This window comes from Pangasianodon hypophthalmus, chromosome 5 (assembly GCF_027358585.1).
Source record: "Pangasianodon hypophthalmus isolate fPanHyp1 chromosome 5, fPanHyp1.pri, whole genome shotgun sequence".
NCBI lineage: Eukaryota > Metazoa > Chordata > Actinopteri > Siluriformes > Pangasiidae > Pangasianodon > Pangasianodon hypophthalmus.
The window spans coordinates 10894850-10922426 of NC_069714.1; the positions used below are offsets into that span (position 1 = coordinate 10894850).

Sequence of the window (27577 nt, forward strand, 5' to 3'; positions counted from 1 at the left end):
CTTATACGTTACTTGACTGGCTTCCTCTTGTGATCAAGGACTGGATATTATCACTTTACAGCATTAAAAAAATAAATTTATTTTAATTTTTTTTAAATTTTATTTTCTAAAACTTTGTTTAAGTACTATTTTAAGTTATCCTTTATCTCAGTGTAAAAGGTTTGTCCTTAGCTACAGTAATTCATACTTGCTTTATTAATTTCAAAGAACAATGCAGGTAATTATGGTAGTTTTTTTCATCAAGCAGTTCACACATGATTCATTCTTCATGTCGGTTTTTTTTCTTTTAATAAAGTTTTAATAATGTTTGTCCAACAGTATACTTGCCTGAACTACACCTCTTCACTTAAGCCATCCCTCTGCTTCATTAATTATAAAGTAAGATCTGCATTTAATAGTATGTTAAATACAACCGCAATCCCATTTTTCTGAAACATGTTAAATGTTTGATCGTCAGCCACATTTTTTACATTAAAGACTAGTTTTCTAAACAGAGATTAAGTCTGGTGTTATAATTTGGTTTATAAAGAAGTTGATGTATCCACAATTCTTGAAGCAAATCTTGGTGACTCTGAAGCTATATTGCCATCTGCTGGTTAGAAATGGACATGGCACAAGTCATGGAAAATTAATGAGAATGAATCCCAAAGATAAACAAATACCAAAGGAAAAAAAATCCCATTGATGAAAATGACAGGGCCAACTAATATTATGACATCATCAGTATGAAGGCTGTTGATTTATATGTTTTAAGACATTACTACTTTGGTGATTGTGTGATTGTTAGGACTAATTATAGGCTAAGTGCTTGGTACCTTGAGACAGTGCAGATTCAACTCTAAAGCAGTTGTACATTTGTACATGCTTATAACCCTGTAATGTCTGCTTCCATATTTGAATGGTAAGATGGGACAGTAGAGCACAGACATGTAAGTTCACTGAAAGTCCAAAGGGTGAAAAAGGTGTGGTTAGTGTGCAGATGGGGCCGTTTTAATTAGCACACATGTTGACCTAGCAGTCATAAGGAAGTGTGCAGACAGCAAACCAGTACCTGTACTGTTAACTGCCTTAAAAAAGGTTTTAAAAAATATAACAATTAGATTTGATTGGAATAATCAAGCGAAATGGACACATGGAAAATGAGATTTTGTGGCACTGGCATACTGCTGATTTCAGGTAATATTCTTGTGTGCGATTATGATGAATCAATATTGTCATGTATCAGAAAAATACTATGTATTTTATTATTAGATTTAAATTTATTTTTTATTTATTATTTTTATTATTATTTTTATTATATTATATATTTACTCTTACACAAAATTTGCAATTTTGTTATTAAGTAATGACATGTATTGCAGTAATAAAAACCATATTAATGACTATATTATTATAATCTATACTTTGGATCTGACTAAGTATTTTGGCAGTAGAGAGATGCGAATTACAATATATTTATGACAATGTATTCACAATCCATGTCATTCAAATACATAACAACTATAACTTTTCTTAGAAGGTATCTTATATATATAGTATATAGTATATAGTTTTATAATTGACACATGTTCATGAGTAGATAATCAAATAATGTGAAAAGGTCCTCCAGCAAAGACAAGATAGACCAATAGCTTTATGAAAATGATCTTGATAATATATTGTGATAAATTAGAATATATGTATATAAAATGTAGGTGTAGAATATATATATATATATATATATATATATATATATATATATATATATATATATATAAACTCATTGTATTGTGAATACATTGTCAATATATTGTAATTTGCATTGTAAATCTGTATTGTATTGTAAATTCTGTATTGTAAATCTCATTATTAATGGGCTACTTTTGCATGTGACAATATATAGTATGTATTACAAATAATATATTGGATTTAAACTTCACTGTGTTGCAGACCTTTAGTTAGCAGATGGACTTTGTGATATAATATTACTGATTTATCCCATATGATGTAATGACACACTGACCCTGTAGTGTGTATGTGTGTTGCGCATGGGTGTATTAGGATTGTTGGTGTTTTTAAGCTCTGTGCTCGCTTATAGCTCACTTTATTAGTTACACATGGCATGTCGGCATACCTTGGTATGTTGGTATACCTAGCTATACAGTTATACCTAGCTATAGCTAAGTAGAGACTAGAGCTAATCTTTTTCATGCACAGTGTGTGTTGATCATCTTCTAGCCCTTCATCAATAGGCCATTTCTAACCACAGGACCAGTGCTGACCAGGTACTATTGGTTGGTGGATTGTTTCTCAACCCAGCAGTGACAAATTAAATCCCCATTGCTGCTCCCTATATACTCATACAAGTGCCACACACGCTACCATGTTGGGAGGCCAACGAATTGTATAGCGTAATAGATTTGACACAGTCAGTAACTGTATAATTGCAAGGTGACCTGTGTTAGGTAGACATGATAAAATGACCGATAATTGTAGCTAATATTGTACAATATATTTTAAAATAAGTACATTTAAAAAAAGATTGAGTTTTAAATGTTACTGTCTATATAATGACCACAACCGATTCAATGGTACCACAGAATAAAAAGCTTGAAAAAAAAATAGAAATATATTTGTAATACTGTAATTCAGTACAATATTTTAAGTGGATATCTGCACAAAGAAAGACAGTGAGAAAGGCTACCATGTATTCTGTTCTCTTCTGTTTTGTGGATATTGTGGTCTTTCTGTTTTCAGTAGCGTGTGCACGTGAGTCAGTACATTTTTTTATAAACATATTTTACATTTTTTTATAAACATATTTTCTGTGGATCTGGTTCCTGAAGATGAATGAATGATTTGCTGTGGTTTGTGTTTTGTATAGTGATTTCTGCTACCCTTGGACTGCATGTTAGCATTCCACAGTCCACATATGAAGTTGCCCGAGGTGAGGAAGTGATCATAACGTGCACTTTCCAGCCTAAAAATACTGTGAACCGACTCATTGTCATCTCATGGACTGGTGAACCTGATGGGTCAATGGATGATGAAGGGGTATGATACACTGTCAGAAACTGTACAACACCATGGAAAAGATTGTGTAAATTATATATAAAAAAAAAAAAATGCTTTCCTGTTCTTATGCCATTCCTTTCCTGATATGCATAGAGAGTGAAATAAACGTGCTTTTCAAATAAGAAAACAGTTAATTCTTTCCTTCTGATACAGATTTCTTTTGGGACCTTCTATTCCGATGATAACCATGTAGATATCAATGCAATGTATGAAGGCAAAGCACAGATTGAAAGTGATGTGAATCAAAAAGTGTCAAAACTGTTACTGAAGCATGCCACTTTGCGAGAGAGCAGACGCATCAAATGTCTTGTCCAGATTCCTGGTGATACAGAGGGACAAACATCAGATACAACCTCCCTTGTGGTCCTGGGTGAGAATGTGTTAATCATATCTGTAGTCAAGATAATAGCTCCTTTGACAACATTCTTAAAGTTATTATTCTGGTATGCATGTGGGTATGAGAGCATAAATGCTTAAATAAAAACACAATGTTCACTTCACTGTAGTTATGAAGAGGATGTGTTTCTCTGACCTAACCTCATGTGTACTGTCTTATTTGTTTCTGTTTGACAGTTGCACCATCAGATCCTGTCTGTAAGATTAAAGGCACTGCAGAGTATGGGCAAAATATCAACTTGACCTGTGTCTCTGAAGAAGGCTCCCCAGATCCCACCTACCAGTGGAAGAGCTATGATGTCAAAAATGTCCAAAGACCATTTCCATCCAAAACCACTGACAGTATGTGTTTGCTTTTACAAATTGCCCTGTTTTATTTACCACAACCGTCATACAGTGGACATAAAAAAAAAAAAAAAAAATCAACTCCTTTTTTTACTCAATAAATAAAACTTGCAGGTTTTTTGTGATGTAAAAAAAAATTAACCAAAAGTCATGTCAGATCTTTTTCCACCTTTGATGTGACATAGCAACCAGCAAAATTCAAGTGAAAAACAAATGGAAATGTTTTAGGGGGAAAAGAAAAAGAAAGAAACCTACGATAATCTGGTTGCGTAAGTGTGCAAACCCATTTAAAATGGAGCATATAACTGTGCTCAGAATTAACATGGCCACAATCTCATATATTCTTCACATATCTGGGATATGGGGTAGGGTGGCTAGATTGAAGCGCTTTCTCACAAAAAAAAATAAATAAATAAAAAATAAATAAATCGAAGCCTGCCTAAATCACCCCAACCATGTGGCAAAATGTATTGTGATCTGAGGAGACCAAGTTAGAACTTTTTGTGCATAATTCTACATTCTATGGAGCCATGTCTTCATGGACCTCGCTTTGTGCACAAGATCACTGTCATGTTCAAACAGGTTTGGGCTTGACCCTGTAGTTCCAGTAAAGGGAAACTGTAATGCTACAGCGTAAAAATGCATACTATACAATTATGTGGTTCCATCTTTGTGGCAACAGTTTGGGGAAGACCCACATACAGGTGTGATGGTCAAGTGTCCGCATAATTGTGGCCATATAGTGCATTAGTTAAGGGGTGTGCACACTTATGCAACCAGGTTATTGTAAGTTTTCTTTTTTTTTTCCTTAAAACATTTGTATTTGTTTTTCACCAAAATTGTTGCTGTATCACATTAAAGATCTGATAATTTACCATGGTTTCTTTTTTTTTTTTTACATCATAAATACATGCCATTTTAACAGGGGTGTGTATACTTTTTATATCCACTGTACATGTATAAGACTGTGACATAATTTCATTTCTCCCAACTCCTTATCAGAGGATGGAGTGCTCTCTCTGTTCAATGTGTCCATGGATACATCAGGTTACTACATTTGCACATCAACCAATAAGATTCGCTCTGCAATGTGCAACCTCACCTTGTCGGTCATGCCTCGTGAGTGTTCCCTTTTTACTTTACAGAACTGTCCAGAGCTGCATTTCCCAAAAGCATAGACACATAGAGATTTTTATTAAGTCTGATCACATTTGTCCTTACCACTTGTGTTAATATCTACCTGATCTTTGCAGCTACAATGCAAATTGGAACTACAGCAGGAATCATTGGAGGCTGTGTTGCTGGAATAGCAGTACTTGTACTAATAATTTACTGCTGCTGTAGAGACAAGCAGGAGCCAGAGGAATTTGACATGGAGTAAGATTCCTTCATAAAAATTCTTATGATCATGAGAAAGAAATCCCAATGTTTTAGTCAAAACTGTTTTCAACAGGAACAAAATTGCGTGCCCTTTTCACTAAATTAAGTCTCTTTTATTTAGACCTCCAGTGATAGAATTCCATGACAATCCAGAGCAAGAAGAAGGTTCTGGAGATGTAAGGAAGACTAGTATTGAAGGCTTCATTGACCAGAGAGAGAGATATGGCAAGGGTGAAAAGGACAGTGATCGTAATTCTAATCGGCGATTTGATTATGACGACCATCAAGAAGATGAACATTCTGAGAGGTATGACGATCGAAGGGACATCTACAACAGAGATCGTGACGAAGACCGCAGAGAACGTTATGATGACCGCAGACCTCATTACAATGACCAGCAGAAGCACTATGATGATCGCAGAGGTCAATACGATGATCACAGAGATCAATACGATGATCGGCAAAATCGCTACGATGGCCGCAGGGATTGTTTCAGTGATCAGCAGGATCGCTATGGCGATCACAGAGATCGTTACGATAATCGGCAGGATCGCTTCGATGATCAGAGAGATCGTTACAATGATCGGCCAGAACATTACAGAGATCACAGAGATCGTTTCGATAACCTGCATGATCGCTATGATGATGGCAGAGGTCCCTACCGCCAGAACCGCTACGATGATGACAGAAATTGTTTTGATGACCGCAGAGAAGATTATGATGATCGCCAGGGTCGCTACGACAACCACAGATACCGTTATGGCGACCGCCAGGATCACTATAATGACCAAAGAGATCGTTATGAGCGCCAAGATCAGTATACTGATCGCCATGATCATTAGGAAGATCGTCAGCCTTATGACCGTTACTGACCAGAGAAATTTGTGTAGAGACCTACAATGGGTAATTGTAAGGATGATAACTAAGAAGCTCATTTACTTTGGAAGATGGTAGTTACATTTAATTAATTAAAAGTTTTTTCCCCCTTAATTTTATTAAGTATTATGATGACATTATAAAAGAGGTTTAGCCTATAATTTCATAAGGGTGACCTTTTGGGGTAACTGTTATTTTTGTTTAATTATTAGATGAAAAATTATGTATTTGTATTCATGAAGCTGTGATCTTTGAATATGTACTCTCATTCAAATATCACTGTTGTACTCCACTATGAAGCACAATATAGAGCTTTCGACTCCACTCCAATGCTAATGTGTATAATGGCAGAAAATATGTAGAAATAGTCCCAGATAAATAGGGTGCATAGCACGTTATCATTAGCAACAATTATGTAAACAAAAATACTAATGCATAGCGTTATAAGGAACTGTGTATCACTGCTTTTCAGAAGTGTTATTGTAATTGAAAAGTACTTTATACAGATTATTTGAATGTATCAGCCAAATGAAAAAAGTTCTGATTTTATTTTCATTGTTGGATGCGCCTATTTTCGAAGATGGGTATTGTACATAAAGTTATGCCCAGTTTTTGTGTTTTTATAAAGTCTCTTATATTCAGTGTGTTAAATGAATAAAGCTTGTGACTGCTCAAAGTGCGCATACAAGCATATTTTCTGGCAACTTGTTTCATTTAAACACATTAGTCATCCGCAGTTCTCAAAGTGTGCCCCCTGTGTAAAATGGTACGCTCCACTCTCTTCTCGGTCGCGCTGATTAATCCATCCGCCTCGCGGACACGAGAATGAAGAGAACAACGGTCTGAGGAAATAAAAAGACCAGATACCTGTATATTTATCTGCTTTTATTTTTACAATGAGATTTATATCAAGTCATTGGATTCCCGTTGTACTTATTTCACGTAAGTCTTTCAGACTATTATTTGGAGAAGTAGGTGTAAAACTTGAGAAGTGGGCAACAGGTTGGTCCCACAGTTCAGCTTTACTGTGTGTTTTCACGTGTTTCTATTATTCACTCAGTATATGTTAGATCTGAGTTACAGCTTATGTGTACACACTGGACTACAGGGCGCGAGACTAAAGTGGGCTGATAAAGATTAAAAATCCAAATATGGAGGGCTGCTAGGTCTCTGATCTGGTGTGTTTCCCAGAAACATAGCTTACCTTGTGCAATTTTTTGTTCACATTTCAAAACCAGGCACTCCTATGCTGACCCAAAAGGGAATATGCTTTAGTGAGGAATTGTGGGAAGCAATAATGCCTCAGGCTGAGAGACTGCAGGAATGAGACTACATTGTATCAGATCTGTCTTAGAGGTGACAAATGCAACACAGGATTTAGTGCCTGATTCTGTTTCCTGTGTCTCTTGATAAATACACAGCATTTCCTTGCTTTCATAAGGATGGACGATCATATCCCAGTTGTGGGATATGGCTACTACTCTGACCTACTTTGATGATTACAATAGAATGGCCTTATAGATTTTTTTTTTCTTTTTTTAAAAAAGGATATTAGTGCTTTTTCAGTGTCATGTTTTGTTAGGTATAAAATTGTACTGTCCTTTTTTGACTACCGTCTGTGAAAAATAGTTTGTTGGGTCAACAAGTTAAAGCAAGTTAAGCACTGCTGCTTTTCCTGTATAATTAAAATATAATTCCTTGTAACGGTTCTGTTCAACTCTCTTTTATTTAACTGGGCGTTCACGACTGACTGGGCTAGTCGGTTTATCTTATTGGTGGGTTTTAAACACCCCCCGCCTCTTGTGCTGGGATTTATTGGGTGGGGGTTCTCCATAATGACGAACAATGAATCAGGCTGACAACAAAAGGAGAAAGAGACAGTCTTTACCACCCTGGCTAGGAGATTCAGAGAATGGAGGTTACATCGGTGGTCAGCTTTAGTCTGATGATGGTGGGGTTTTGACCAGTTATTATATAGACCTGAAGTGGAAACAGGTCTCAGATAGGGCTTTTCTAAACCGGCTGTAATATTAAAACAGGGTGCACCTTTTTGAATTGTGAAATGTGGCTCCAGAGTTATGCAGAGAGTGAGTGCCTTGCCCAGAGACCCCCTGTTATTTCCTCTTGTTTAGGAATGTTTAGATCTCAACAGCACCACCACACTCAGACGAACAGCAGACCGTGACCTCTTTCTAAATTGACAAACCCCCTACACACACACACACACACACACACACAGGGTCAGGAATTTTACTTAATTACACAGCCAGGAAAAAACTACGACACACACTGTCTCACACACAAAAACACACACACACACACACAAACACATACACACACACACCCATCAAGCAGATCCTCCTTCTTTTGATTCTGTCCAGCCTGCTATTTGGTTATCTCCCACACAGCTGGACAAATACAAGTACAGTCTTTCATGGTCAGATACACACACATTCACACACAGTGGATGACAAGATCCAGATGTTATTAGGTATTTGTGTTTTCAGGTTATCACTTTTCATTTGTTCTGTTGATTTTTAGAGAGGATTTTGCTTGGAGTGAAGATAGAAGCCATGTTCATGTCTTTACTTTAGTTAATACTAGCCAATGAATATGCACAGACTGGAGCATAATCAAAGCACAGTATAAAAACTATTTTAACTCATTTTAGTAGTTAAAAATGGTATAAGATTTATAACATGAGAGTTGCTGAAATTTAAACTGCAGTGCTTGTATTACCTTCTATATATACTGGATATTTAGAAGGCATTCTCTTGAATGAAGTTAGATTCAGCCATGCTGTGTTTATGTTTAATTCAAGGTAGTAAGCTGTCTTTTACCATTCTGTTGAATCCCATCCCAATTCATGGATAAAGTGTCAAAGTATCTGACCCCTCCTCTCCATTTTTTTTTCCAGGGTTAACTTGTGATTGTGTTCATGTGACGGTAAAGGATGATAAGAAGTTTGCCATGCTGTTTTCCTCTGTGGTGCTGCAATGCCAGTACAACACTCACTCCATCAATCCCCCTGTGGTGCAGTGGTGGTATAAGTCATACTGTACAGACCGAACAAGAGAGTCGTTCACCTTCTCTGAGACTCTGGAAGTCCATGGCTCCAAGCCGGGGCCCAAAAGCCACTTGGACTGCTCGGATAAAAGTCGTACTGTCCAAATCGTGGCCTCCAAGCAAGGAGACTCCCTGAATCTGGCTAAGCAATATAAAGGCAGAGATATCTCCATTATCAACAGTAATGTATCTTAATCTTGGTATTTGAATAAGATTTGCAGCATGGATTTATTATTCAGTGGCCATTTGATATTTATGTACATTTACATATGACCATCTATGCATGATGCCAGGTATAGGTTTAATTTGGATAAGCATAAAATTCTGACTCAGTCCCACACAGGATGTGATAAGTAGGGCAATGCTAAATTTGATGACTTTAAAGACAGGAGCTGGCCTGGATCATCTGGATTGTTTCAGATGCTGAATGAAAGGGGAACCAACCAGCTTGAGGTGTTTTAATTTAAATTCAAACAAGTTCTTAGGGGCAAATAAATTTTAGATAGATTTTAGATAGAATTGTATACCATTAGCTGAAATGTGATGATTTTGTTTAATCACATTTAATCTTGCACATTTGGTTTCAGTATAAATATAATCTCAAAACATACAGTGTATTTGTCTTGGTGATTGGGGCTGTGTGTGCATAATCTGTCTTTGCAGGAAACACAGGCAATTGTGTTCTACTTTTCCTGTTCCCTAAATAGGGCACAGTTTTTCTCTGGACTACACAATGGTCAGACTCTGACCTCACTGAGGAATACTTCAGCTCTCCTGTTCTTCACAAAACACCCCCCACATCACTTCTTATCAAAAACAAACATACTCCCCCATGCCCTTACTAAACAAGCATTCTTACCCCCTTTACCTAGCAGCAAAGCACAGGACTGAACATTGTATATATTATGCCTAGATCATGAGTGGCATGTTTTTTCTTGGTTTTTTTTTTGTTTTTTTTTTTGTTTTTTTTTTACAATCTTGGTACTATAAAGTCTGATAATTTTTGTATTATAATTTTGAAATAAATATCTAAATTTGTGTATAAAGGTTTGCCTCAGGACTAGTGATTAATGTATAACAAAATGTCCTTGTTGTTCAGAAGCAGATCTGCGTATTGGAGAGCTACAGTGGGGCGACAGTGGTGTGTACTTCTGTAAGGTGGTCAGTGGTGATGATCTGGAGGGCAGGAATGAAGGCCAGGTGGAGCTCCTGGTGCTGGGTGAGTCATATCCTCCACAACACAGACTAGGACTGCTAATACACATTTAAAAAGAATTACAGTATTAAAATAGTAGATATTTGAAGTTATACAACAGAGCTGTTGTGGATCCCTGGAGGACTAGCGGTTAGGCCACAGCGCTCTCACCACCGTGGCCCGGGTTTGATTCCTGGCCAGGGAATCAACCCTAGCCACTGGGGTTGCATGCATCAGTGCGCTCTCAGTGCCAGTCCCAAGCCCGGATAAAATTGGGGATGGTTGTGTCAAGAAAGGCATCCGGCGTAAAAACTGTGCCAAATCAAATACGCAGACCAATGATCTGCGGTGGCGACCCCTATCGGGAGCAGCCAAAAGAGGAGCAACACCAACAGAGCTTTTGAATTCTCAAATCTGATTGGTCTAATACTCTTTGGTGTTTTAGAATAGGTGTTCTTATACATTATTGTTTCTATAGTAACAGCTTATTTGTTTTGTTCCACAACATTAAATATGACTATAAATGGATAAAATGTATGATGTGTTGTTCTTTGAAATTTAGATAAAATAATTGTTAGTGTTACCATATTGCTGTGGTATAACAGGAATGAAACACTACAAGATGTGCTATTATTAAAAAAATGATCAATTTTGGGGAAACAGGCACCCTGAGAACCTCTGCCGTCCCAGGATAGTAGCTATCGTATAGCTAGAGTTGGCTGGTGGGTAGGACTAGTCAGTTGACCATAATGTATATTATGTTTGTACAATGGTCTTTGTCTATATTAGCCCAAGTATCTAAGCAGCAGCACCATTGTGGAAAATACATCATCGCCTGTTTATTTAAAACTGACATAAAGTGGTATGTCCAATTGGTCTGACTCAATGAGAAACTGTGAGTCATGAGTTAAGTCCGATAAGCAATGATACTTGAATATGTGAGTAACTTAACAGCTATCATGATGACCTTTGGGATCAAAACATTCATGAGTCTTAAATTCTGAATGTAAAACGGTTGTGGTTAATATGTTACAATGTTTTATTTTGTGTTATAGTCTTGAAGTGGGTTTTGAGATTGAGGTCTTGTGCATAATTTGTGTCCCTGCAGAAAACATTTGTGTTATGTTTTTCTTATTTTGAAAATGATACACAGTTTTTCACTGTTAAATTGTGAAAGATTGCTATTATAATTGTATGAGAATTCTTAAATTAGCAACATGCAAGTTAATATTACATAGAAAACTACAAATATCTCATTCAGCTGGTTTTGTGTACCAGTTCAATTCATTAAAAAGGAACATTTCACCAGTTGGAGGGCTCTCATTGTTATAACTTGGTGTACATACAGTAGTTTACACGAAAGATGATATTGTCAAAGATTTAGGATGTAGTTATTGGTACTTATTACAGTTTTATATGATTTTTATACATTTACATACGCTGTACTTTTGTAGGTTCCCTTCCAAGTTGTACAACATGTTACTAAATGGCATATCATGTTCGGGCATGGCTTGTAAGCAGGAAGCTGCTTGTGTATTTTGGTGGTATGTGTTTGTTGTGTCTGGATGAGTGTTCAATGAAAACTGTTTGCTTACACCAGGGTTTGAATTCCTAAGTGCTTTTACAAGGGCTTCCTTGGTAACGGCTGAATGGCGCATGCCTCTCAACAGGGATCTGTTGCTTAATAAGAGGCTCCTTTGTTCATCTGTCTCCTCTAAGGTCAGTCGCATCCAACGGACAGGTCCATGTGCAGAAAAAAAAGCTGCAGGGATCCCTTGATTGTTTGGTGCTGTGTGACTGCAGTGATTACATTTCTGCCTGCCGAACAAAGCAAGGTCCAACCCCCCTTGCCAGACAACATATATGTAATTTTATTGGCATGAGCCTTATAAGCCACTCTTAACCCATTGCTTTTTTCAAACACAAGGCGATGTCACAACCTCTTGTTTATTGGCAAATGAAGAAAGAGATGGCAGCGAAACAGTTACAGCTAAACAGCTAGAAAGAACAGAGTACTATGTAGACCCTGGGGAATGCAATGAGTCTATTGTGGCCACTGAGGAAGCAGATTATAATGGGTTTTGGAAGAGGAGGGGAGATTGAAACATGCATCCAAAGAGCATTTACTGAGGCTAAAGCCATGGCTCTTAAAAGTGGGGTCTGTGAAGGAAACCGAGTGGGTCCCTGATGTTTTAATTTTGTTTCAGTGGTGGAAATCACAGCCCACTAATATGAAACATTATATTTATTATTGCCTTTTTATAGTTATTTAGCCTATTACTGGTCATTTGAATGGAACGGGTTTAATCCAAACCTCAAAAACTCAAATACAACTAGGCCTATAAATAATGTCATCTTAAGTGTAATGACAATTTTAATAAAAAAAAAATATACAACAGGAATAAATAGGCAAAACATTAATGTACAAATTTAAACAATGAGACTATTATTTACATAGTTGGATTATGTTCATAAATAAATCTCAACGGGTGAGGTCCATGGAATTTTTTAAAAATTATTTATTTATTTATTTTTGCAGTTAAGGGGGTCCCTGACTGTAAAAACATTAGTGAACTCCTGAGCTAAAAGACTGCTCTGAATTTAAGTCATTTGCAATGTGGTATTCCCGAGGATTCAACTTTGGACCTGACACTCCCTTATTCTTATCTGTCTCGTGTTCAATTTGCATTTACGATGGCTGATGTCCTACTCATTTTGTCTCACTCTGTTTCCCTTCCCCTTCAGTTTGTCCCTCTTTGTCTCTGTTGCTTTTCTCTGGCTCTCAAATTACTCTTCTGTGTGTGTTTTATGAAGGTGCCAGGGTAGGAGAAAGCCTAGTGCCTGAGTGCTCCATTAATGCTTCTTTGCTCTGCTAACTCAGCACAGTCAGTCCAACGGACTGCAGTCTGTCCCCCCAGAGAGGCTGTTTATGAACTGCTCACGCCCAGTGAGGGTGTGATTACACAGCCCCTGCATCATTTATAAGAGTATAATATATTTGAAATAGGTAGTGATTTATGTATATTTTATTGCTTACAGGTTCTCCTGTGACATATATTACCCCAAGTTTATTTTAAACTGAGATTGAACACTTTGGTTAGTTTAAGATGTGGGAATAGACTTTAAACTTGCAAATGTGCCAGCCATTTTGAAACTATACTTGGTGTAAATTGGACTGTGTATATAACACTTTCTCAGGCAGTAGGTTTGAAGATTGCCCATGCCTAGGTGCTGATTGGACAGTGATTCAGGACACCTCCTACATCCAAACAAAGCCTACACTGTTACCGTGACAATGGTGTACCCCTGACCCCTTTTTTGACTGATAGCTGATGAGTCAGGATGGTTAATTAGTCTCCCATAATCTGTACTATGTGGTTCTGTGGAATGTGCTGCTACTGGCTCTGCTCTCATCTTCTTGGTTTATGCACATCAAAGAATTGGATTGGTTGGTGAGTAAAAAGAATAGGATACACTTAGGTTAAACTAATGTACTGCACTCAACAAAGTTTTAGATTAGATTTAATTCAGTTCCATTGAGTTTTATTTGCATAGTATTTTTAACAATAGACATTGTTATTAAGCAGCTTTACAGAAATCCAGATGTAGATCTAGATCCTTAATGAGCTTGCCAGAGTCAAGAGTGGCAAGCAAAAACTCCCTCAGATGACATGAGGAAGAAACCATGAAAGGAGCCAGAATCAAATGGCAAACTATCCTCATCTGGGTGATACTGGATAATCACTACTTTCTCACAGTTGTATGATATAAAGCCAGTACTAAATGTGTTGAAAGGATGTTCGGTATGAGCATCATAGCATCATATTTATGATTACAGCAGCAGTTTTTTGGTACAACAGTATCCATGTGAGATTATCCAGTGAAGAAAGGGTGAGACTTGTGCACAGTGTTTTGGGTGTCCTTGTGGGACTATGCCTATCCAGAACAGCAGAAAGTGAGTCACAAGTGCAGAAGCTCCAAGCAGAAGTAGTATCAGGATGAATCAGGCAGGTCCGGTGGGCAAGAGGAGTCACAGTCGTAGAACTGTGTCAGCATCATGTCAGGCAGCAGGACTTGACAGAGAGAGAGAGAGAGCAGTCTATTAGGTATCCTCTTGTCCAACAGTGGATTTAGATTGTCAAACAGACTGAAAAGCAGCATCTAGTATAATACTCCAAATCCTCACTCGCACTCACTCACTCACTTTCAGTAACCACTTATCCTGGTTAGGATCGCAGTGGATCTAGAGCCTGTACCGGGAAAACTGGGTGCAAGGTGGGGATACACCCTGGATGGGACACCAGTCCATTGCAGGGGCAACATACACACAAACTCATTCACAACTGGGGACAGTTTTAGCCAATCCACCTGCTGGAATGTTTATGGGAGGTGGGAGGAAACCGATGAACCCCAGAGGAAATCCAAGTGAACATGGGGATTACATGCACTATTACTAATCCATGTATTCTAACGTTGTCACTTTGACCTTTTAAATGAAGCTGCATTAGTTACAAATGCCAGTTGTCTGGCATGTGTAAATAGTTGTTTAAAACTCCTTAAGATCTTCAGGAAGTTGTATATTTTGTCTATTTAACCATTTCAGTATTTTTATCTCTTTATCTGTGCTGGGTGTTTATGTATATCATTACATAAGTTGCGCTTGCTCTTACTGCGCTCCTGTGCTTACTGTCATTAATGCTAGCAATTGCACTTACTCCAGCTAAGAAAAGTTTACGGATCATTCCATGTTTTGTATGCAAGTTTTATGGATCGTTCCATGTTTTGTATGCATGTCATGCACGGGACTCACCCTGGAAGAGACTGTTCTAAAGAAATAAAATAAAAATGTAAACATTATTATAGTCATAGAAATGGTTCTATTGTGTAATAACAAGAATTTAAGTTGTAGATTTCTAACATACTTGTCATGTGAGACAGGCATGTGCATGTGCTGTTTCCCTGCATTCACTCATGCATGTGATGTTTGAACTGTAATGCAGCAGTAATATTGCACCTTGCTATAATTAGCCACCTTGCCAGAGAGAAGTGTGCCTTCTAACCCCTATCACATGACCACATTACACACATTAGCTTCCAAAATGGCATCATAAAGCATACTTTGTTCACCTAACTGTCTTGCACTGCTTAAATATCTGAATTCCTATGTACTTGCCTTTGGTTTCTATCCATGCATTCTGTCCATTTGGGTGATTAGAAATCTCTGATCTTTACAAACCCTTTCTTTAATCACATGCCTCGCATTTATCTTAGCCTCTTGCCCAGACTTTTGACCTTTCAGCTGCTGCTCACCTGTGCTCCTTCATCTCTGCAGGTAAGACAGGTGTGCTGAATGACGTCCTGCCTGAGTTTGAACTGGAAATTATGCCAGGTAGGGTGGCTTTGTCTACATTTACATTTACATTTATGGCATTTCGCAGATGCCCTTATCCAGAGCAACTTACAAAAGTGCTTTGAAGTCTATCAATAAATACATTCTGTTACTGGCTCGCTAGGTCACAAACTAGGAATACCATCAGTCCAAAAACTCTGTTGGGGAGGTAATATAGTAACAAGCGCTCAAACAATAAATTTTTTTAAAGTGCTAACTTAAGTACTTTAGGAAGAGGTAAGTCTTTAGATGTCTTTTGAAGACCGCCAGTGACTCCGCTGTTCGGACATGTAGGGGAAGGTCATTCCACCACCTCAGTGCCAGAACAGAGAAGAGTCTCGATGCATGCCTTCCTTGTATGCTGAGAGATGGTGGGACCAGCTGAGCAGTGCTAGAGGATTGGAGGGAGCATGGTGCCGCGCAGGATGTGATAAGTGCTTTGAGATAAGTGGGTGCTGGTCCGTTTTGGCTTTGTAGGCAAGCATCAGTGTTTTAAATCTGATGCGGGCAGCTACAGGAAGCCAGTGGAGGGAGCGCAGCAATGGGGTGGTGTGGGAGATCTTAGGAAGGTTGAAAACCAGTCGTGCAGCTGCATTCTGGATCAGTTGCAGAGGACGAATGGCGCTCAGAGGCAGACCTGCCAGGAGTGAGTTGCAGTAGTCCAGTCTTGAAATGACAAGGGACTGAACAAGCACCTGTGTGGCCTGTGTGGAAAGAAATGGACGAATTCTTCTGATGTTATAAAGGACTCTCTGTTGCCTGCCTGCATTTCTGCATCAAAACTCTCCTTCCTGTTCTCTCTGGCAATGGTTGTGTCAGAACAGTTTTTTCAGCTTATCCTACCTACTCTTCTTTCTAGTTCTTCAATTAATCTTACATTAGGTTGCATGCTCAATCACCCTGTAATGAACTAGCCTTAATCTGACTGATTGATCTGATTCATCATCTGATTGTCTTGAGCTAAAGACAAAAACACTGTACATTACATGTAAATCAGTCAGTTAGAAAAAACAGAAATGCTTTGTTGTTCACCAGGATGTCATTTGTGCTGAGGGCTGAAAGTTTTGCTCATGCCCAGAGGAAGTATATCATTAGTCCAGAAACAGAGACTTACTTCAGAGATAAGGGGCTGGAAGAGACAGCACACAGTCTGAATCATCTGCACTGGTTTTGTCTGTAGGCTTTACATCCTGTGTGACGAAAATAAATTGTTTAGATTGAAACTTTCTACAGGATTGAATGCTTAGTGTGAGTCTCACTCACAGATTAAAATGGTGGTATATGATAGAAGTGATAGTAATGTCTGATTAGTTATACACATGCTTCTCTTTCTTTCTCTGTCTGTTGCAGAGTGGGTGTTTGTGGGATCTGTAGTCTTGGGTAGCATTCTGCTTCTGGTGGTGCTTGGAGTATGCTGGTGTCAGTGCTGTCCCCATTCCTGCTGCTGTTATGTACGTTGCTGCTGCTGTCCTGATACATGCTGTTGTCCGAAGCACTGTGAGTACCCAACCCAGCCAACCACCCCAAACACACCCACACACCCAAATTCATATGTACCATATCCTTATGTTTGCACTGCTGTGATTTTTAATACTCAAGAATGTCTAATATATTTTTTCAGTATATGAAGCAGGTAAAATAGCTAAAAGTGGACAACCTCCCCAGATTGCCGTATATCCACCATACTATGGTGTTCCCATGGTTCCTCAAGCAGCACCTTCTCTGATTGAGCCCAAGATGCCTGCAGTGCCCCCCTCTGTGGAGAACAATACAGCTAGAGGTCAGTGAAGTTCAATGCACATTTTGGCTCTCTGTACACACATAGTAATAAGAAACATCAAAATGACAAAGTTGAAGAAATTGAAGTTCACAAGGCATTCATTGTTAAGATAATTAAATTCAGTGATGTATTCAGTGCTTGAAAGATGTTAGTGAACTCTGTCCCTTTAAATTCTTATGCAATTAACACATTTAAGATTAAGATTTGCTGTGTGGATTTGATTCTGATACATTACTCTGCAGATAGAAACTTACAATTATTGGTTAGCCTCATAACTACAAAACTACAAAAATGAGCAACACAAACATTGGATACAAAGTGTATGTTGGCTGATTGACAACATTTGAGATAAGTGGAAAACTTAACTTTTATTTTTAGGTTTTGCTTTTATTTTATATTTAAGTGATACAATGCAAGGCAAGGCAACTTTACTTATACAGAACATTTTGTACACGAAGGTATCTCAAAGTGCTTTACAAAGGTAAAAACAAAATAAAAGATAAGACAAGACATAAAATAGGTATATAAATACTTGAAATGAAAATACACCAGCAAGCAGGAACAAAGTAGAGGAATAGAACAAAACTTGTAGTAAAGTCAGTGAGGGGTGTAGGAATGGTGTAAGGTGTAGGATTACTTTAGGCGAGGGTTCATGTGGTATGTATTTATGTGACACTGATAGTAATCAAGGCATAATAGCAACACACAGAATGTATGTGTGTGTCCACAGTGGGTGGTGACTATGGTCTCCAGGCCAGTCAGGCTCAGGATGCAATGAATGTTGTGTACTACATAGAGAGGGACCTGGCAAAGTTCCATACGGCCAAGTGGACAGGTCATCCATGTAAGCCTATATGCAGTCAGTGTGTTTTTCAGCCATCTGTGTATGTTTGTGTGAGAAACAGTAAGTGCGAGTGAGAAAGGTTGTTATCACTGGAAGTCTGGGGTCTCCTACATTTCCAACATCACCATCACCATGCTTATATGGAAGTTGCACAAACTTGTAGCTTGCACATTTTTACCCATATATCTACTGTACATTACGTGAACTTAGTATTATAAGGTTCTATCTTCCATTCATTCTTAACCCAGATAGAACTTTAGCTGTTGTTAAAAGATATTGATGTGCAGTTTACCTGTGCTTTTTTCTTGAAATGGTCTTTTGCAAATTTACTGCACAGTACATTAGAAACTATTTAATAAAAATCTAATTTCTATTGCAATTTGCTGACAAAATAGTTTGTGCTATTATTAGCGTGTGTCTTCATAATAATCTTATATTGTCAACAGCTGGCAGTGTATCAGAGCTAAGCTCCTTGCATGATGGCGATATGGACTTCAGGCAGACCTACAGGCAGGTGCAAAAGAAAGCTCTGCCACCAGTCAGTGACCCCAGCAATGAGCCACAGATCCACACAGCTTCCACAGCTCACAGGCTCCGGCCCACACACTATCAAAGCAATCACACTGAAGAACAACATGATAGCCGGTATAAGTTTAATGTGTGCTTGTGCTTGGGTTTATGTTAATCCTTTGCCAAGTTTTGAGCTGTGTATGCTAATTCTAGTGTGCATCTTTATCCAGGTGGAACTGCCGCTCAGAGCACCTGCCCAGGAAGGCCTTTGACACCAGGGGTCGCACGGGGTCTCTGGATGAACTGGAGGAGTTCGCGAGGATTTATGGGCACCGAGCTGGACGGAGGGGTGACTTTCATGATCTCCGTGACCGCGAACAAGATTTTGAGATGGAACTGAGGTGCCACAATCAGTACAGGCCACGCGGTTTCCGGGATGATGATGAAGATGATGCCAACTGGCGGCGCCATAGCCCCCCTTTGTCCCCACAAAGGAGACATTACACCAGCAGTGAACGGTATGCTACTCGTAGAAAGTCATACAATGATGCCTACTTGACCTCTGTACTGGAGCACAAGGCAAAGGGGCAGGGAGACTGTGGTGGGCGGGTTGATGACGACAGTGACACACCATCAAAGAGCTCCAAGAAAAACAGTGACTGTTACTACAGCAGAACACCAAGCAACCGACCGGAGGAGGATGAGTCCTTGCCTCCATACTGTGAGGTAGATCGCTGCCGGACTGAGAAAACTGTGGAACAAGAGCGCTGTCGGACCATGGAGCCAGCCATAAGGCCATTCTCTTACACTCGCCCTAATCAAAGCATGTCCCACACTCTGCAGGAGCTCAGGGAGGACAAGAACAGACCCAGAAAACTGGTGAGTTATCTGTAGGGGTCTCTGCTATGATGCTACATAAGCTTTCACCCCTGAGAACTAGTAACTAGTAAGCACAAAATGCCACAAAAAAATGGCACATCAAGGTTTGATTTCAGGTGCACTTGAACAGCATAAACGGGACTCGAACCATATATATGTGAAGAAACATGCAGAGAATAATTATTAGACACCTTTAGGATTTCAGCATTCATCTGGTGCTTATTAATTGTTTCAGGAATGAGCTCCATAGAGTCCTTAGAGTAATTATTTAAAGTCCAAATATTCACAAAGAGGTGCCTCAGAAACAGGATGTGCACACTGACTACCAATAAGAAATGTTGTTTATTTAGTAGATATGTATATATTCAAAGCTACTGTTTACAAGAAATGCTTTGTGAATTGTATTGTTAGTATTATAGGTTCAGGTTTTAAGGTCTCCGGGTTTTATACTTTTATACAGATGTCACACTGTGTATCACTAACAGGACTTGGAGCCTGTGCTTGCTATTATCTGCAAAGCCTCATACTAACTAAGCAAGCTAACTTGTTTATGGGGTCTTTAATATGTGGCTCTTGGTGTTTTTAACAGACCACTCATCTAAGCAGAGACTCCCTCATTGTCTGAAGCCCTTGAGTATCCATGGTGCCGATCACACTGGACTCACATCGCACTATTGACATGCATCTACAGGGACATGCACAAAGCAGCATGAATACATACCATGTACATCAAGGAAATAATGACACTGGAGCTTGGAATTAGTAATGAAGAGACCTGAGTACATTGTCGATCTGTATGTGTGTGCTTAAAAATGCATGCGTGTTTCGTTCATGAATGCATGCTTCTGTCGTTGCATTTAAAGCCATCATGTCACTCATCTTTTTTGGACCTATCAGTATTTATCTATTATGGCCCTCAATAAGAGAACAAATGGGCAGTGAATCCTCTCTCAACTACACAAAACCCTGTAGACTGAAAAGACCTCGTAAAACATTTTCATTTCTTTCAAAAGCCTTGATATTAAGTACTGTATTTGTGTACCTCTTTGATTATTATTATTGTTGTTTTATATGTTTGCACTATAGATTAAGTTTGCATTTCAGTGTTAATCAATTCTTCCACATGGGGAGTATGGAATGATTTTTGATAATACACCTTTGAATATTTCACTTGTTTGAATTAAAAACTCTTTTGATGTAAACAGTGCCTCCTTAATGTTATGTGATATTTGTTTAATTACTATGGCTGATAACATGTGTGCTCATGATAAAATATGAATGCTCTTTATCTCATATCAGTGTAAAGCACTAAACACACACTGCTCATGTACACACACTTCATTATTAAGAACGATAATTGATCTGTAATCAGTCAGTTCGCTCAGGATAATTGATCTGTAACAGTGCTCACTGTGTAGCAATCCACTGCTTGGATTTGCACTGTGCAGTAGAAGAAGCAACTCAGAAACAACACAGGTCATGTATTCGGCAATGCTTACTCAGAGCCAAGCAGGAAGCTAGACAGGACCTGCAGAGGAAAGGATTCTTCTTTTCCAGGAAATGAGATGACAATAGCAGGAAGCTATATGAAACTGGTGCTCACAGGTGTTCTGGGATGTCACATTTATGTGCACCTCAGTGGGACTCTAATGTTATACACACAGGCCACAACCTGGGCCTTTACTGGGTTTAAACATGTTGGCTGTTTCTTTCTTCCTTTCTGCTACTTAGACATATTCCATCTAACAAGTTGCCAAAATTATGTTTTCTGTGTCATGAAATGCAGGATTTATAAGACTTCTCACCTCAGTACTAATCACAGAGACACTGTAATATGCACTGAGCAGGAACTCTCCTAACTTTTTGCACTTTTGCATTCTTGGGTAATTTTATAGTTCCTGTGTACCAATAAGGCTGATCAAACTGGATTCACAGTGTATGATTACATGCATCAGTGTGCTGAGACATGCATAAGACAGCATATCTGTCATACACACCTTGGGCAGGAAAATTATCTTGTGTGTTCTCAAGTAATTCCACAGAGCAACTCTCATTTAGTGTAGCAACTTGAATATATAGAGTGTAGTATAACCAAAACATGAAATGTGCAGGTAGTATGAATATTACTAGTATAAACTTTTTTTTCTTAAAAGTTACCTTTCACAAATAATAAAATAAACACATGTTGGTTCCTCTGAGGTAGCCTAAACATGCACCAGACTCGACTGGCATGTACACTGCTTCGTTGCCCAGAAACTTAATCCTATATGTTTTAAGGTTGACAACCGCTAACCGCCATCTTGTGGTGAGCATTCAAAACAACTGTTTTATTTCATTTACATCAGACGAAACAGCGGTTATACTGCACACGACTAATTAAATGCAGTGATTTTGCCATTACAAACGACATAGGGTGTATATTCAGTTATTTAGTAACTAATTAGGGCTATAATGTAAGGAGTGAGTAGCTATTGTTAAAGAGGGTTTCGGCCATGTTGTGTGGTGCTGTGTACAGATGCACCTGTGCACGGGTGAGGTGAGTGATGTCACTGTCTATGGGGGAGGGGAGGTATCCGAAAGTACGGCCTGCCTGGACAGATACTTTTACACCTGCAAACTGAGTGAAGCAAGTGCAAGATATTCGAAGATATCGTTAATTGTTTTTTAAATATGCTTCCTTTAGATAAGCCACTTAAGCGAACTAATCGACTTGTATGATATTTGGGTGAAAATACCGAAGAGAACTTAGTGCGTGGCAAAACCATGGAGAAGCCGACGCTAACAGCGGCGCTGTTCTGCTACCTTTTTTCTACAGGTAAATAGAGCTACTATCTATTTATGTATCTTTAAAAACAAACAAACAAACAAAACACACAGTCACTGCTTTTGTAGAGGTTTGAGAAGTCCGTTAAAATATCAGAAAGTCATGTTTTGAGGTCTTAATGAAGAAACATGATCACGTGACAGGCATTGATCAGTCGTTGAGCATGTTTTTGGTGTAACGTAATTTACAGAGATTTCTAAAGGTCGTCTCTTGTTTGTGAACGTTTGTACAAATAGACATAGGCTATTACCTACAGAGGCCCAGTTAAAGCTCGTATTATCGTTCATTCTAGTTTATTTAGCCTGTTTCTTAGCAGCAATCCAAACGATGTTGACATACCATAAGAGTGCATTTTCCTTTCCTTTCCTTTTTTTTTTTTATTTTTAATTTTTTTAAATAGCTTCAGAAACACTGATTGTAATTGTACAAGAAAAACTTTTGTCCAAGCAATCTGATTGTCAAAAAATATATACAAAAGACAGGCACAAAATATTGTATATAAAATCACTGCTGTGTTTAGAAGACCATCAGTAACATACTGCTATATAATAACCCCAAACTATGAATAGCATGGAATTGGTGGTCTAAAGGTGGTCCCTTTCCACTGATGGTACCTAATAAAGTGACCAGAGTGTTTTTCAGATAGTTTCATATAGGCCTAAGTGATTTTATTTAAGCGTTACTTCTATTCTATTTAGAAGTGCTTGCCATCCAGGTGACAGTTCCACAGACAGAACGGAGCACCACTCTGTTTGCCTCGGTCATCTTACGCTGTGACTACTCTACTTCAGTCAGCCAGCAAGACGTGCTGGTTACATGGCGCTACAAGTCCTTCTGCTTGGACCCGGTGTTGCAGTACTACTCAACAGGTACACTTTGCTGTGCACTTGAACTGAAAACATACAGTTTTAGAGGTTTTTCCCCCCATTTCCTTTATATTGCTCCTAATCAATTGCACTAACAGTAACACCATTTTTGTATTGTGTGCAATACTGTTAATAAGCATGTGGCAGAAATAAGCTTTCTCTGCAGAGTTGCTGGGCTTATTATCTGTGATAGGGTGAGCCTGGGAGACCCTTGAATTTGAACTGCTAGTAGAATGCCCTCAGGTCACCTGGGCAGCCCTTTTGCAGCTGTATGGGGCATGTCCTTCCAAGATCCTGGTGCAGACCCAGGAGAGATTATATCTCAGTTGGGACTTGGAGCTTGGAAACATCTGGGGATCCCCCTTGAGGAACTGGAATATGTGTCAAAGGTTACAGAAATCTGGGTTGACCTTTTCAGCCAGTTGCCACTGCAACTCCCAGCAGGAAAGGTGGAAGGAGGAGAAAGAGGATGATTATATTAATAAACTGAACAGAGAACTAATTCTATAAAAGAAGGGCTAAAATCCCTGAACAACATTTTAATATTAATGTAATGTTACATCAGTCAGAGTAAATATTTCTGTTCTCTGTGTGTCCAGCGTACCAGGCGGCTCTGAGTCTGGGACAAGACCCAGCCAATGACTGTCCCGACCGCCAACGCACTGTCCGCACAGTTGTCCAGAAGAGAGGCACCAATGAGCCCATACTGGGGGTAGAATACCGTGAACGCAAAATCACCATCCAAAACAGTGAGCTAGCACTAGTCAAAACACTAAGACAGACTCAGAACATGTAACGTGAGTTGAGATTAATTTGGGTTTATTGTGCTTATTTGCAGAAGCTGATCTGGTCATCACTGAGGTCATGTGGTGGGATAATGGTGTGTATTTCTGTTCCATTGATGCAGCTGGAGACACCATCGGAGACTCTGATCGGGAAATCAAACTCATTGTGTACCGTAAGTGGTACTGGTTTAAGTTCTTGTAACATTTTTGGTCATATAACTTGGTCACAAGGAACACAGTACAATTTTGGTATTGTTCTATGAATCCCAAAGTAAAGCAGTTTCGTGGCATCTTATGCACATTCCTTACATACTGAGAGTGCTTATTAAGAAGCATTAGCAAAGTTGTTAATGAATAGAATGTAATATGCTGTCTATTCTTGTTTCAGATTGGCTGACTGTGCTGTTGATCATTCTTGGGGCATTGCTTCTGATCACACTTTTCTGTATCTGCTGCTGTCAATGCTGCCCTCAGAACTGCTGCTGCTATGTTCGCTGCCCATGCTGTCCAAGAACATGCTGCTGCCCAGAGAAAGGTACAAACCATACACAAACTTAACATCAGTGCTAAAGCCACTCAGACACTTCTCAGTGGATGGCAGACTGCAGCAAAGTATCACAAAATCAATGTATAGCATTTCTACAGTGTAAAGTACAAAGACAGACTTTTAAAATTGTTTGTCTGTTGTATATGTGTAAGAATGTAGAATGCTTGTAAAACTAATGACATGTATTAACGGTCCTTTACTCTCTCTTGCCTCTCTGTAGTGGTGATGCAACACAGGATGATGCGTGAGGCTCAGAAAGCCATGGCTCCCTGGCTCCATGGCCAACCTATTTATGCCCCCGTTGGGTCTAATGGATCTTCTCAGGCAAACCCTCTGCTCTACTCAGGTGTGCAACACAACCTCATCAATTTGTCATGCACTTATGACCTATTGAAGTGATTCAGTTACACTAAAACTCCTTTTTCCACCAGGCTTCCACTTATTATGATTATGATAGACATAATTTGCTCAAATCTGTCACTAACAGGTTCTTTCTCAGAACATTCTTCTAAACACAATATACCAATGGCACCAGTGGCTGTTCCTGCCCTGCAACCTGGCCCGCCTATGGTACTTCCGCATGGTGTCCAAGCCAATGGGAGTGTGCGTAGTAGTGTCCATGGCAACAGTCAGATGCTAGACTTCCTGGAGAGTCAGGTGAGGGGAATGGATGTGGGAACCCCACTTTTTCAGCCTCCAGCTCAGTATGTGGCAACCCATCTTCAGGCCCCGGCTCCTCAGCATGTAGTCCTTCAGCCCCAACCTGTGCAAAATGTACAACCCATGCAGCCATTAACACAGACCGTGCCTTTCTCCCCCGGACCTCCTAGTATGCTTTCAGCTTTGGATGAAATGGGTGTGCATGGTGTAGAGCGCAGGGTCATCCAGTTGCCCCCCATCATGGGCCGGGCACCAAGCCTGACCTCTCGCAGGGGCCCAAGGGAGAACCATGGGGTACCCCAACTCTCCAGTCAGTCAAGTGGCAGCTCACACCACGCAGGTCATAACCGTGACAATTCCCGGTATCCTGGGTCATCACGGCGTGGGATCCTGCGCAGCTACAGCGATGAATCTGACTGGAATGACAGGCGGTTGGGCCGAGGCTCACAAGAACACAGGGGAGATAGAGGCACACAGAGTTCTCGCCCACGTGCTCGCAGCAAAGCCGAGCTAATAAGGGAACTGCAAAGGGCAACTTCTCAACGAGACAGGAGCTACTCTCCCACACCTCAGGGAGGCTTCTGGAGCTCAGAGGAGGAGGATGATGGTCACAGAGGGGTATCAAGATCGCGAGACAGAGCTTGGCCTGAGAAACCACCTAGTTACTCTGCAGTTGAAATCCAGCCGGGCCGTAGCAAGAGGACCAGTGAACACAACTCGGTGAGAATTTTAGGGTAGTGATTGGAGGTATCTAATCTAAATGGTCTGTTTTTTATTTATTTATTTTATTTATTTATTTTTTTTACATGATATCATACTAACTCTAACTCCCATCCCTATGCCCCCATCCCCCTTGCCTGTCTCTCTCCTTTTGTCTTTCATGTTCTTATACCACCTCTCAAATTTTCTTTCCCCTTGCCTGTGTCTTTACCCAACCACTATGCCATCCTTCCTTTCTATGTGTCTTAGGACAAGAGCTCTCGCAGTGGTGTCAGCGTTGTCATCTGAAGCCTCTTCGTGCTTTGTACTGTATTTTCCCAGTGAGTGCCTAAGTAAGCATGACTGTTTCTGTAATAGGGAGTGTTGCACGTATCATTCTGAAGAACATTCTGAGATCATGCAAGAATAAACAGCACTAGGCCAGAGGTACAAGAAGAATAGAATGAAGTTTTGTAATTTTAAGATTCATATCCTCTGTTTTTATATGGTTCAGTGTATGCTCTGTATTTTCAAATACTGTTTGGTTTTTATACTTCAATGGGTTGCATTTCAGCTAAAGATTTTTATTGTTGTGTTTTTTTTTTTTTTTTTTTTTTTTTTTTACTAAATAACTAATTTTACAAGCTGATTTCATTTTAGAATTTTGGAATATCTGTATAGTTTGAATCCTTTTTTGTTATGCAGCAGGTTTTGTCTCATACTTGGTGCTGTTTGATTACACAATGAAGGAATTCTAGTTAGACACAGTTTGTTATAATGTTATAATTACACCTTACTCTGTGAGTAGCCACACCGTTCTACATGCTCTACATCCTTATCCCCTCAGAAAACTAGCCCAGTTTCTTTTAACCTTTTCTGGAACCTAATATTCACTTAACTTGTATTCTATAAATACATTTTTATTTTAAATGCATTTTGCCTATCCTTATTTTTCTGTTAAAAAAGAAGAATCACCCTGAGCATGTTGGAGTTTATAAGGGACTTGATCGTTGGTGACTGAATGTGGGATTTGAGCCTTGTGTTGGATATGAAGGATAGTTGGATAGTGTGTGTGTGTGTGTGTGTGTGTGTGTGTGTGTGTGTGTGTGTGTGTGTGTTTGTGTTTGTTTCTGACCTCACTGTCCTCCCAAAAGTTTTGTGACTGGAGTATAATTTGAATTTTGTCTAATCAAAATAAGATCTTAAATGATTTAGGGCTGCAATAGCTAATTATTAACAAAGTCAAGAATTTTTAACCAGTAATTTAACCTTGATAAGTTGAATGCTACAGAGCTAGAAATGTTGATTATTTGAGAGATGTAATTCAACTAATGACTGTGGTACCACCAAGTAACTTGCATAGCAAACAACTACAGTCTATATATAGTTACCTATTTTCTATGTTCTGATAAGAGGCAGTGGAATTCCTTTCAAGATTTTTAACAGGTGTCTCATTCAGGGTGTATTCGAGGCCTAGTGTTT

At 39.2% G+C, this 27577-nt stretch overlaps 3 protein-coding genes across 5 annotated transcripts; all 3 read left to right on the forward strand.

Moving 5' to 3' along the window:
* The first annotated feature begins 1025 nt into the window (after positions 1-1025).
* gpa33b (glycoprotein A33 (transmembrane), paralog b) lies at positions 1026-6729 on the forward strand. Its single transcript, XM_026911279.3, has 7 exons — positions 1026-1176; positions 2864-3033; positions 3208-3424; positions 3628-3792; positions 4798-4914; positions 5049-5172; positions 5297-6729. Exons 1-7 carry the CDS (start codon positions 1125-1127, stop codon positions 6015-6017), a joined length of 1566 nt encoding a protein of 521 aa, XP_026767080.1. The 5' UTR covers positions 1026-1124; the 3' UTR covers positions 6018-6729.
* An 89-nt stretch (positions 6730-6818) lies between these two features.
* Positions 6819-20921, forward strand: ildr2 (immunoglobulin-like domain containing receptor 2). 3 transcript variants are annotated; one of them, XM_026911249.3, is made up of 10 exons: positions 6819-6993; positions 8969-9298; positions 10217-10336; positions 15645-15701; positions 17052-17198; positions 17323-17481; positions 18212-18325; positions 18772-18970; positions 19066-19714; positions 20304-20921. In XM_026911249.3, exons 1-10 carry the CDS (start codon positions 6948-6950, stop codon positions 20337-20339), a joined length of 1857 nt encoding a protein of 618 aa, XP_026767050.3. In that variant the 5' UTR covers positions 6819-6947; the 3' UTR covers positions 20340-20921. The 3 variants fall into 3 exon arrangements, with proteins under 3 accessions (XP_026767050.3, XP_026767059.3, XP_026767068.1); XM_026911258.3 differs by lacking the exon at positions 15645-15701; XM_026911267.3 differs by lacking the exon at positions 18212-18325 and having other exon boundaries at positions 20304-20919.
* Positions 20922-22220: 1299 nt separating this feature from the next.
* ildr1b (immunoglobulin-like domain containing receptor 1b) lies at positions 22221-27029 on the forward strand. The gene is made up of 8 exons (XM_053234066.1): positions 22221-22529; positions 23237-23407; positions 24004-24153; positions 24243-24362; positions 24578-24724; positions 24957-25082; positions 25224-26116; positions 26366-27029. Exons 1-8 carry the CDS (start codon positions 22478-22480, stop codon positions 26402-26404), a joined length of 1698 nt encoding a protein of 565 aa, XP_053090041.1. The 5' UTR covers positions 22221-22477; the 3' UTR covers positions 26405-27029.
* The last annotated feature ends 548 nt before the right edge of the window (positions 27030-27577 follow it).